At 34.8% G+C, this 13,543-nt stretch overlaps 1 protein-coding gene across 3 annotated transcripts in view; it reads left to right on the top strand.

Moving 5' to 3' along the window:
• LOC142336802 (uncharacterized) overlaps positions 1 to 10,855 on the top strand; it is a 78,580-nt gene extending 67,725 nt beyond the window's left edge. For all 3 annotated transcript variants that reach the window (XM_075385728.1, XM_075385729.1, XM_075385727.1), the window contains exons 8-9: positions 6,147 to 6,204; positions 10,487 to 10,855. In XM_075385728.1, the coding sequence (XP_075241843.1) occupies positions 6,147 to 6,204; positions 10,487 to 10,609 (181 nt within the window). In that variant the 3' untranslated portion in view covers positions 10,610 to 10,855. The remainder of the gene's footprint in view (positions 1 to 6,146; positions 6,205 to 10,486) is intronic.
• Positions 10,856 to 13,543: the final 2,688 nt, after the last annotated feature.

Consider the following 13,543-nt stretch of genomic DNA (forward strand, 5'->3'; position numbering starts at 1 on the left):
TCAATTGCTCGTTTCGGATTTTTCGATCTCTTTCGCTCTGAGATGTACTGTTTTCAATATTATCCTCGTATATAGGCTTAGGAGGTAGGATGACCTTGTCTGGGGATCTTCGAGTAGAATGTCGATTGAAATACCCTCTTTTGCCATGATAGCCAACTTCAACATGATCTGCCAGCGGTCCCATCTCAAGGGTGGTTCTAATGTTGGCCTCTCCCAAAAGGGTTCAATTCCAAGAAGTGCACGTTCGTTGGTTGCTGACTGCGCCATATGATATCTCCGACTGTAGAGATACGTATTTGATCCACAAATCCACTTAGAAATTGTAGAGTGGGATTCAAGGTGCGAATCCAAGCTGTTACCAATTAGTGGGATTACCACTTTTAGTTTTGCCTAGCAATTGAGCTACGAATGCAGCTGTATTTTATCTGACGTGGAATTCCTCCTCGAATCCAATGGGATTCTTCTTATTGGAAGACAGAGTAGATTAAGAGCAACTGAATTAAGTGATGAAATTGAGGAGAATGAAAATGATGATTAATGGGTGATGTGAACAAACTGAAAAGAAGACTTTTTAGTCGGCGGCAAACTTAACGTATGTGAATTATGACCTTTAGTCAGACAAGGGCAACTGAAAGGGAAACTAAACTTAGACAACTAAACATGAACTTAATATGGTACAACCGTACCACATATCCTTGGCTCTAATTAAATTTGCCTAGCAATTGAGGTACGAAGGTAGCTGTATTTTATCTGAGGTAGAAGTCGTCCTCGAATCCAATGGGATTCTTCTTATTGGAAGACAGAGTAGATTAAGAGCAACTGAATTAAGTTAAGTGATGAAATTTAGGAGAATAAAAATGATAATAAATGGGTGATGTGAACAAACTGAAAAGATGACTTATTAGTCGGCGGCAAACTTAACATGTGTGAATTATGACTTTTAGTCAGACAAGGGCAACTGAAAGGGATACTAAATTTAGTTAGCTAAACATGAACCTAATATGGTACAACCGTACCATATTAACATTACGGTTAACAATTTTAATATATTTTAGAAAAATTGAGCAAAAATTTGGTCAAAATATGGAAAATGTGAAAAAACCATAGGACTGTTGTCTACTATTCACAAATTTTTAAACCTCGATAACTCACTGTAAAAAGCGAAAAAAAATTTTGTTTCAATTCAATATTCTACTTTGGATGGGCTTTTGACTGGACAGAAAAAACCAATTTAAGTATATAGTTCCTCCTCCCCCCCCCCCCCACTAAATTGCCTAGGAACAATAATTTGATATATCTAAGACAATCGTGAAAAATTATTATTTTGGAAACTCAATCAGATGTTAAACATCAAAGAACATTTTCTGAAACTTTGAACGACAGGTTTAAAAATTTGGGTTAAATTCTACCAGCTAAAACAGATATAATACTACGAATTTGTTTAATATCACGTAAAAACTCCGCGGTGGTGTTTGCTTTCTTGTACCTTGAATGGAAGATAAATGGAGCTAGCTTTTAAACGATGGAACATGAGTCTTTTGTGATCTTTAGGAGTATAAAATATTCTGATAAGATATCATCAGTTCTTTTATTAACACACAGGAGAGATTGTTTCTTGTAGGATTCAGCGAGTCAGCTTTTTGTGCACAAATGTACTATTGAGTTGCAAATGACATATTCCACTTTTATCATTTTTTGTTCCCCAAAAAAAATATTCGGAAGCTTCTGTTCTTATGAATAAAACATTCTAAAATTTATGTGCACTGAAATAGAAGATTTGAAAGTGCCGAATACTTATTCAATGTTTCTGCCGATAAAATTCTAAGCCAATCTGATCACTTGAACAGAGTGCAACAATTCTGAACAAATCACATTGAAGTGGTGAGATTTTGGATTTAATTATTTATTAGGACAAGATATTTGGAGCGAGATAAATTTAAAGCAAAAAATAATAATTGCGGACCATAGTGATGCCTCAGAGGTCCGTGGGACTGGAAATGAATCTATTACAACCGAACTACTGATCACTCTGTTCAATTTGAAAATAATTTTGCAAGAATTTAATTGATAATTAATTGGTATTGGCAGCTTCGGCACTATTAAAGTCAACCTGTTTTGGCAATCTTGAACGTCGGCATAGTTTTACATCGGCATTGTTGTACGTAATCAATCGAGATTCATTGTTCTAGCTTCGATAAAATTATTACTCTTATTGAGTTGTCACTAATACCTATTTTCTAGAGCCTGGATAAATGATTAAAACTTCCAATATTTCTCTATTGTATGTTTTAAAGCTTTGTGAGATCTAAAATCATTGGAAATGAGCCTAACGTGATATTTTTAGAAGCTAATATGATTAATTAATATGTTTGTCAGAATACACTGAACAGAGGTCGTCACTTCTTAGAAGAACAAGGAGGCTCGATGGGGTGCGTACGCGCATAATGTTCTGACCCCGCTCATCCACATTCTCGACTCAATTTTTTGACAAATGATGAAGAGATAGAAAAAATTCAAATACATACAGATCGGTCACTAAACAACTAATGGAATAAAATAATACTACGTTACAGGGCCGATGAAATTTGTTAACAGGACTACTAGAAAAGACAATAAAATCAAATAAACATTAATTACGAAAAAAACGCGATGTCCATTTTTTCAAAAAAAAATAAAGCAAACTCGCATCACATAAAACCTGCAGAAAACAAATTAACCTATATTAGCAAAAATATGGGACCTGTCCTCATTCGGCTGGGTAACACGTCGACAAAAAAGAGCAAAAAGTGCGAAGTTCGAAAATACGTTACTATTTTTGAAAAGAATTAATTTCAAAGTAATTTTTCTCATTAAAAGTCACAAAAATGATCATCTGTATCTCCATAGGAAGCAATTGAGAACAATTATTATCTAGTGTACGTCATACGACTACAAAAAGATGGACAAATACCGGCAAATTAAAAAGTTCGATTCATCTTCGAAAATGGCAGTGAAGCCGTTAAAACCAGAATAATGTCACTAAAAGCACTAAAATGTTCAATTGGTCAATATTTCAAAGCCAATGGGAATTACTATTAATGTTATAATTTAAAAGGAAAACGAAAATCATTTAAAATGTAGAAACATATAAAAATATCAAATATTTTATGAAATCTCGTGGTAACAGTAAAAACAAAGCCGAGAAACTAATGGTCGAAATCAGAACTGGTACAAAAATTAAATTGCAGCTCATTAGAAACGGGCTGTGATCTGTTTTTACAGAGATGAAGCTGCAAATCGACTGAAAAAAATTTCAATCGCGAAGCTCAAAAATCCAAACATTTTTTTGAAAACAAATGTATTCGAAATTTTTTAGAGACGTAAGACTTCTACCAAAAAGAGATGGGTTAAGTTAAAACACCTCTTGAATACAATTGGATCTTTTTTACTCAGACTAAATCACAAGACTACAAAATAGCAACATACAGACGGAAGCCATATTTCGCAAACAATTTTGCGACTCCTCAGTGTTCAGGGCACTATATTAATAACAAGTTATCTGCAAGAACTGAAAATCATCAATTGCTTATCATATGAAGATTAACGGGTCTTCCCTTCAAAAGGGTTATGCAGAAATTACAAAAAAATTGAGCAGCATAAAATTCTCGAAAATGTCTTATGAAATTAAACGGTCGAATTCATCAATAAAAACCTATAACCAACAGCGAAAATATTTTTTGAATCGTCAAAAGTGTTTGATATTTCTTATTAGTGAGATTGAGTTATATGGTGCCGAAAAAGAGAGCAAATAGGGGACAATTGAAAAAATCGTTTTTCAAAAGTTAATCTGAAAGTCATTGAAACTAATAACTATGAAATGAAATCTTTAAATAGGTTCAATTATACGTCCTGGGGAAGCAATTGAGACATATTATTATTATTTAAATGTCGTACATTATCGAAAAGAAAGACAAATAGAGGCAAAAAAAGACCAAGCCACTAAATTTTGCTAGAGCTCTGTGTGCCAGCCCAAAAGCATGAACTACTCAACAAGAACATTTAACATATTCACATACGACTTTTTTCAACGCTGTGTCTTTTCCCAAGTTTGATTTCCTTAAAATGGACCTGCCAAAAAAGTATTAAATCGACAATTAAACAAAATGAAACTTTAAAATGTGCAATTATGCTAAAAAAAATGATAACTTGTATCAAAAACAAGAAACCATTAGTTAAGCATAAAACCGTTACAGTTACTGAATTATAACTCACAGGAAATGGGTTACTGGGACTATGCCAGAAGTGAAGAGAAATAAGATAAAATACTGGCGAAGTTCAAAAATTCACCGACATTCTCATAAAACCAATGGGACCTGAGAAAACAGTTAAAAACGTTGTCTGTATTCACTTATACCTCTTAAAACAGCCAATTGGATCCTTGATTGGGGAGACTAAGTCATTGTACTTCAAAATTGTTACAAACGGAAGCAAAACATAAGACGTCCATAATTTTACGAAAATACTTTGCTGGAGCCATAAAAACTATGAGCTTAACACTGAAACCACAATATATGTTTCTTGGACCCCATTTTTTGTAAATAGTATTTGTCAATAATTGAGCTCTGATTTGAAAATGTTGTCAGTTTTTTAAATCCAAATTTTGAAAAGCGGAAATACTTTGGAAAAGGCTGCGCCCCATTAAAATCTAAAAAATTTTACCGTAAGGATCCAAGGTGAAATAAAGATCAGCTCTGATATTGCTGCGTGTCTACGAAAACACTCTATTGTAAATCGTCGCGAAAGTGATCATGTTTTGTGTAGCAAAAATAAATAATGCATTTTGTATAAGTAACTAGTTTAACTTTGCAAAACGCTGAATTTCAGAAGACTCATCGAGCCAGTGGAAGTAAAACTAACTTTCTTTGTGGGATTACGAAGAAAATGACCACAGTTTTAATATGTGTAGTTCCGGAAAATTTAAAGAAATTGGGCTAAAAAAAAAGCGGGTATTTTGACAATTTTAGCACAAGTTCTAGCCAAAAAAACTCGGATCGAACAACTCTACCAACAACCCTTCTCTACCTTTAACGATAAAGTCAATCCCACTATCGTTAACAAGTTTAACATATTTCAGCAAAATTTTCAAAAGTTTGGTCAAAAATACAAAAAATGTGAGTAAAAACAACGGAATATTGTCTTCTATTCACAAAATTTTAAACCTCAATAATTCCCTGTTAAAAGCCAAATTCAAAACAAATCTCTTTAATTCCATAATCTACGCTGGACGGGCTTTCTAATGATACCACTCACAACTCTCTACGATGATTATATCGATCGGCCAAAATTAACTGAACAAAAAACCAGTTGAGTATATAGTTCCCCCCCCCCACACACACACACACACACACACTAAAGCGTGTCGGAACAACTAACGGGACAGTTTTTAAGAATTGTTCTTAAGATCTTGTAGGTCAGTTTTCTCTGCAGAAGTGTACTAATATGGCGCAGATGAGAGAACCCACTAGTCTCGTTTTTGTGTTCATCAAAAAATGGAGTTCTGTTTTTTCTAATAAAGAGGAACTTTTTTTCGAGAAAATGACGTTATCTAAATTAAAAGATGCCTTACGCGCAGTCAAACAAAAAATTCAGGTTTATAATTGCCTTGTGCTAGAACATTTAACAATTTTTTTAAGAAATGTTAATGTGGCTTTAAATGAACTTTGGCTTTAGATCTAAACAAACTAATAATATTTGTTATCAAAATAATTTATCAGATCTTAATTGTTCCATAACAATCTTATCAGGTCTTATACGCAAATATTTCTACAATTCGAATAATATTGTGCGGTTTTTTATTTGAAAATCTGATGAATTTGGATTTTTTCGCGCGTTGTACTTGAAATTTTTTTGTTAGAGGGCCTATAATATGTCTTTCAACGCCTTAGTTAAGTAAAGCATAATCCAATTAAAGGTTTATTAAATAAGTTACCAATTTAAAAAAGATGGAAAACTCTCAAATCTCTGAGATTCCGTAAATCTTTGTGTGATAGCAAAGGACATTTTCAAATCAAACTGAACTGCTTTTTTGAAGGAAGCAGTGTAAGAAATTCTATCTAGCACCGCCAGCATTGAACAAATTAATTTATGTGATTGTGATATTATTTTAGTCCTCCGATTTTGTCTGTTCTCGAAGCACTGCAGAACTCTTCTACTGATCAGCGAACAGTAAGTGATTCCTCAGTTATTCTGAACCCAACTATGAACCAAAACAATTAAGGTCACCAATTACATCAATCATGAAAAGATGGGTAAAAAAACGTCTTGTGCACGATTTTCAGATGACAACGATGCCATATTGTGACCATTTTATTTTGGGAATCCGTCTGCGTGGAACTTATATAGAATTACTGAGTTATAAGCACAGTGAAATCGATATAATTCGAAGTTGTTGATTTCATCCTGATGTCGTTTGCAAATCACTGATAATAAGTTAAGAATAAATAGATACGCACGATTGCATAAAACTCCACGAAAACGGAATCTCGATGTAAAATCGTCACAACATGAGATCATTGGCACGTTGGCTTCTGAAATTTACACACATGACGTCATTTCACCATTCAATGGAACTTCGAGTCAAGGTCTGATTTGGTTTATTCGAAAACAATCAGTTTTTTTACTTATCTCTAACGAACTCTCGATGGAATTAATGGAGCCTATTTCTGCCCCGAGGCTCTTAAGGATCTGAAGGCGAGAAAGATCATTTTCCAGGTATGGCTACCCGCATTCTATAATATGGGAAACTGGACTTGGTTATGCATTCCAAGACCACCTATGGGTCACTCGCAAGCTCATCAAGGGCGCAATCTCAGAGTTAATATTCAGCTTGTGATGTTTTCACACTTTAAAAACAGTTGTTAACAAATTTTAAATGACTTTTGTCCCATTTAAAATGAAAGGAACTAATTCAAAATTTTGGAATTGTAATGAATCGCCATTGCTTTGTTGTGATTTAACTTTAGTATTTTTTGTTCTTTATGTGCTGCCAAGTTTAATTAAAATTTGAAAATTAATTTTATATGACTGATGGAAGTAAAGATTTGTTTTTGAATCAATAAGTTACTTGGAAATGGGTTAGTCAAATAAATCATCATTAAGTAATGGAAACCAAAAAAAAATTTAATTTACTTGGTCATTGGGACATCGGCATGTGATGATCAGGTAGTCAGCCTAACTAGAACCGGTTCTCAATTCTTTTAATCTCATTCAAGTAAGCGAAACTACAGGTAACGAATGAGAAAATAATGCAATTTTAATATCGTCGCATAGAATTTGAGCATAAAATTGATTTTTTGGAGAATTGAGTCAAATGCAATTGGAAATATGAGCATCACTTGACGTATTTATTTGGCGATAGGCTTGAATATGAAAGTGATGTCAGTCAAATCGTTGTTGTCATACATCGTTACTCCTAGTAAAAAAAACGGGAGACCTTTCTTTATTCTCAACAACTAGGAACAAAAAATTGGTAAACGGACTATCATTTCAATTGGAGTCTTGTCGAGTAAGCTTTCGATTATAGCGCCTCTTTTTTTATTTCATAAAAGATTTGGTTTCTGTTACGAGGAGACACAGACTGCAGGCTTTTTGTTTAGTAAAGAAGATAGATTCTATCTCAACATTGGCGAACTTCGTTGTATTGACAACTTTCTTGTTGTGGACAGCTCAAACTCGTCAGATTAATTTCTTTTCAAAGCATTACTTAATTTTAATAGGTTGGAATCTTGTTTTTGGAATCATTCAGCCAATCAATGATAAACGAGGTTTCAAAAATGGTTCAATACTAGCCTGTTGCTGATATTAGTTAACATTGTGAAGAAGCTCTGTGAACAACATTGTCAACATTGTTTTTTATAACATTGCTGATTTATGAAACTATAGAGTCTTTCAATTTAAACAACGTCAATTTAAACGCAATCCAGATTAATAAATGTAACAAAAACACAAAAGCGCAAGTTCTCAATCATTTTTGACATAAGTATGACTGATTCTCTCTGCAAATCATTGTAGGTAAAAAGGCTCATTAAAAATTTTGTTTTGATGTCTTATCTTGTTTAAAAGACCATAAAAATGATTTAAATATTCACTATTTCATCAGGAGCGCATTAGCGTTGTCTCAGGGAAAATTGGATCGAAAAAAGTGGGTTTTGTATTTTCTTGGGAACAATTCACGACTTAGGAGCCGTATTTATCTGACCCAGTAGTTAATCACGAAGGTATTGCGAATCGGTAAAAGATTCACGTCTATTCCATCTGATAAGCGTGGCATTCGGACGTAAAATGCACACTATGAACCAATGCCTCGGGATTAAAATAATACCAGACTATGTGGATACGAAACACCCTAGAACGTTTCCACGTCGAGTTTAAACATTAAGATAGAGGCCGATCGTTGCGAACCTTGAGCCTCATCACATCCATCTGTAGGACGTCTTTTTATGCACAAAATGTTAGCATTTAATTCAAAGCCGTCATACAACTTAGCCCCAACTAGAAAAGGCTAAATTCACCTTCATGAGGAGATATGTACACTGCGTACGCTCTTTTAATTAATGAGAGACCTTTATAATCTTTTTTCATTCTCATTGGTTTTATATGGATGCATTTTATGATAGTCGACTGGGATCCAGACTGGATTGTTTTGCGTGTTTTGACATCGAGAGTGCCCAGTGTTCGACCTGGATAACTTTCTCTGGTTTCTCGTACTTTGGCCTCATTAATGCATCTGATGGCAATCTGTCGTTTGCTCGCATGCCATACACTGTATCATTTTTAGTGAAGAGCTGTTTGAGAAAAGGTGATTGGTTGAGGTGCTGGTTTTTAAGATAACCTACAGTGTTTAGCTCTCCCATGCATGTATCTGAAAAATGAATATAAACGAGCGTATTTTGGTGAAGGATGCCAGGAACGTGAATATCTCAACTTTTAAACTTCAAATTTCTCTCTCCCCTTTGCTGTTCTTATACCAGCAACCGGCGGAACAGGATGCACAGGTGGTGTGAATTGGACAAGGTAGAGTAGACGAAGGAGGGCAGCACCCCAGAGAAGAAGACAATTTGTTTCTTTTGTTTGAGAGCCACAAGGCAGAGATGAAGTAGCCACGGGGTAATCTCAACACGTGGCACAGAAGTACAGGAGCGTAGCATAGGAGTCACGGTATGTGTGCATTAGAGTCACAAACCAAACGAGAGAGCAGAGTAAAAGATATAGCAGCGAGAACGAGCCGAGATCTGGTTGGTTGATCGCTAGTCAGCACTGCAGGGACTTTGTCGGCTGTTGTTAGACCGGTGACCGGTAGTCAAGGCAAGGTGGCGGAATATCATCAAGAGCAGCATACACCAGAATTTCAGTCCTTTACATACCATGTACCTGAAAAAGACGTTCGAGACGCCAGCCGTGTGGTACTACAATCAGCGGTTGCTCTACCAGCTACAAATGTGGCGACGACCAGAGTTGCAGAGTTGCTATAAGTCGCGCAAGAAGGGTTTTTAAGAAGGCGACCAGAAGCTATTCTAAGGGTCGTAGAACGGGAACAAGTGACCCAAGAAAACGAGAAGCATGAGAAACGAACAGTGGCATACTCTCCAATAGAATTGACCATCGATCCAACTGGCTTCAAAAATCAAGCACAAGCGTGTTTGGCTTTCGCCATAGCAGTATTGGCAGAATGTTGGCACACGTTACTATTCCCTGTTGTAGTTATTGTATACCAGAGTTTTCTTTAAATTTTCCTTATTGTAGGTCGGATTGCTTGTAGAGAACATTGCCGGTAGAATTTTCGGTAGGTTCTGCATTTTGCCATTCATTTCAGTCAGCTGTTGAAACCTTCTCATTTGTCGGTTCAGCATTTAGTGACGCTTTTTTGTGCTTTTCTGTGACTATATATGCTATCAGTTATCGTTTTAGCGCAAAAATTGCTCTGATAGCAGATCGAACATTGGCTTCTAACTCTAATCTAATCGTTAGCGAAAGTGTTTGCATGCTTTGCTTGTTTGCCGTTTTCTGATGTTTTTTTTTGCAATGATGACCCTCTTTTAGAGTGTCTTGGTCCAGGGACCCTCTAGAAGCGCTTAGGGCCGTGTCAAAGTGCTTTTACTAATTTTTCTTGCTGATCTGGTGATGGATGATCATTCCTTTCTAACTGAATTCTTTGGTTGTTTCTTTTTTTCAAAAAATAGACGCGATGGTGCTTTTCTGTTGTTCGACGATCTCACCAAAAAATTGTGAAATCTCAGCAGAAAGTTACGTAATATCTGCATAATCATGTGAGAAAGCCTGAAACACCCATTTTTCAATTTACGAAATAAGAAAAGTTGATGTACATGGAAATTTCTTTTTTTAAGTACGAAATTTTTTTCACCATAACCTCGGGCGTTGTAGACGTTTGGATTTTCGTGAAAGTATCGAAAACTGGGTTTTGTCTAAACTTAAACAACTGGTCTTTCAGGGTGCTCGAGAAAAGTACGCGATTGAGAAGTTCCGATCAATAAGTCAGGATCCCAACGTCATCAACTTCTCGTCTACCAAAGTGGACATCTCTTCAAATGGCTTCGACAAACAGACAGGATGATATGGATCCGGATTACACTCAACTTTGCCTCCTCTCGCTTTAAAGTCCAAAGTCTGGATAGACCAGACTTCTCTGGATAAATTCATCTTAAACTGTGAATAAAGCAATATGAAGCTCAGTGATTAAAGTAACGCGTGTGGCTGTTGTTAATGCCCAAAGCTATAAAATACCTAAATTTATATAAATATATGTATGTTTAAGAAAGATGTCCATATTTATACAAAATATAAACTTTTATTTTTGCTATCTACTCTTGCTGCCAGAATTTAGTGAACAAATTGTTGTTAGAATAAGGAGTCTATCCTCAGTCTCATATTCTCGGGAGGAATTATTTTATTTTTACTCATTGGACACATCGTTTTGATTGTTAACTCGGGATTTCGGACATTTTTGATAAGATTGCTCGAAACTGGAACCTTGCCGGTACACACGATTGTTCTTGAGTTTTTTATTTGCTGAGAAGAACAATCTTCAGTTGATCCCTTCTATTTGGCATGCTTTCAAGTTTTCACTTAACCATGCTTAAAACGCGAAACGCGCACGTTTTAAAATGACGAAAGTCAACGAAACTCAACTTCTGGCTAAGTAGAAATATCTGGCATATTGACTTCTGGCACTGCAGACTTTCGGCATTTTAAAATGTGCACGTGAGTGTTTAAAAAAAAACTTTAAAACAAGCAAAATTAGGTTTTTCGAGAAAACGTGCATTTTGGGAAAAAAGCTGGTTACAGCGTAATTTGAGTGAAGTTAGCAACATAAATGGGTAATCATAGTAGCTAGATGGAGCTTATACGAATACTCAAACTGACTCAAACTACATACATAACTGCAAAATTATGCGAGCGTAATTGATCAAACTTTGAGGGAAAGTACGAGAAGCGCGATTATTTAAGACGTATGGAAAAACAAAATTTTTGTGGCCCTGGTTTCACGTTTTTTTTTCTTGTGATTCAAACAAAAAACAATCTAAAATAAGGCAATTTGTTTGGGTGAGCCTTTGAACAAAATTATTGTGTGTTGCATGAAATTTCAAAGATTTTTACGAATAAAATTGAAATATTTTTAGATGTTTTTAAAATAAAAATAGCATTATTTTTTATTCAAGTACATTTGCTACCAATGCTAACAAGTACCAAAATGTTTTGATGATTTATAGCCAATCTGTTTTGTTAGATTTTGGTCATTCTTTATAAACACGGTTGAAGTTTTTTTTTTAGAAAAAAAAATGACAGCACACATATTTCCCGCCGCCTCTGACCATCAGATTTCCTAAGTAGAGTCCACTTTTTCTGTACTTGAAGATCATAAGGTGGTAAAAACGAAAGAAAATATTGGAAAACAATTGACAACGTGCAGCAATCTAATACAAATAGCCGCGATTTGAGAGCGTAATTTGAGAAGCGTAGCGCAAAAACTGCAGTGTTTATTGAATTATCCCGAAGCGCGTGTCCATGCGCATTTAAAACTAACGAAAACTCGTCTTTTTTAAAATTTTGAAAGTTTTTATATTAGACCTAGCACTGAAAACTTGACTAAAAACCCAATATTTAACTATTTAAATTGATGGAGGAATTAGTGCATTAGTATAGTAATGTGGCAGGGACAAGTTTCTTTTGGGTTATAAGTTTTGTTAAAAACTGCTAAGCAAGGTTTGTTGCAATTCTGTTACCCTTGCTGAGCATGCTTGCTTGAACGGTTTGATTCTTCAGTCGCTTCATTACTCCGGACTTTTTGAGTTTTGAATAATCGCAGTCGCATTTGGAAGTTTAAACAACTAAATCATTTGTTTAATTTTTTTTCTAAGCCAGGTGAAGAGTACGGTTGTGAGAAATTAGTTTCAATTTTTTTAAATTGCTCTTGAACAAACTTTAGAGCAATGATTGTAAATGTGCGTCCTTTTTGATTAATAATTTCGCTTGACCGTTTTTGAGCTTTGTTTTAGAACATGCAATTTTAGTCCTCCAAGACATTTGTAAGAATTTGTATTGTTCTTCCAAAAAAGTTGACAGTTTTTAAAAGTTTTAAACCTGGATGGACAAATATTACAGACGATATCAAACGTAGCTATTTTTCTGTCTGAAAACTCTCATATCATTTAAAATTTTTTTGAGCTATTAGCAGTATGATTTTGATTGTTCTACCTTCCTTTCCGTCGTTGGCTTGGAGTTGGTACCGGCGGAAACAGATACACCTAAAAGCAAAAAAAAACTAACAAAAAACTAAAATAAAAGCCCAATTTCAGAACAAAGATGGGATTATTGAATTATCTCAGATCGATGAAAGGACCAAAAACTTTAAAATTAGCTCTAGTAACTCTAATTTTTCCCAGTTGAGCGATTTCGATAGAATTTTATTACCGCACACAATGCATATGATTGGTAAAATTAATTAGAGAACTAATTGAAAATTGGGAATCATTAATTTTATTTTAGACAATCTCACAAATAACTTGCTTGAATTACTTGTTGTAGACTATTTAAATCAAACAAGTAAGTTATACTTATGCTCAAACCAATAACAGTTAAACAACGGTGCTTTCTCTCTTAAGACACGTCTAAATATATGGTGAAGCATGTTCCGGTTCTCAAAGGATAAAAAATCAAGATAATTACAAAAAATGAAGCTTTAATCTGCAAGAAAAATACGACGTAGCTGTCGTACCAATGAAACAATGGAAATGGATGAGATTTCCATCATAAATAGACGTCTGAACATGTGCTGTGAGCACAAGAAAGATCAAGTCTTGACCAATTTTCCAAAACATTTTTGCATGGCGTCGTCAAAGATTAAAAATTTGCAAAACTTGGAAGTCCTTTGAAAAGTTCACGTTGATCTTTAAAGGAGTTTCAAAGCAAACTGCACTATGGAAATAAATCAGATCCCACCGTTACATAAATAAATTCACAATTTTGAAAAAAAATTGTTATAAATTGT

Source organism: Convolutriloba macropyga, chromosome 3 (assembly GCF_964194025.1).
Source record: "Convolutriloba macropyga chromosome 3, txConMacr16.3, whole genome shotgun sequence".
In the NCBI taxonomy this organism is placed as follows: domain Eukaryota; kingdom Metazoa; phylum Xenacoelomorpha; order Acoela; family Convolutidae; genus Convolutriloba; species Convolutriloba macropyga.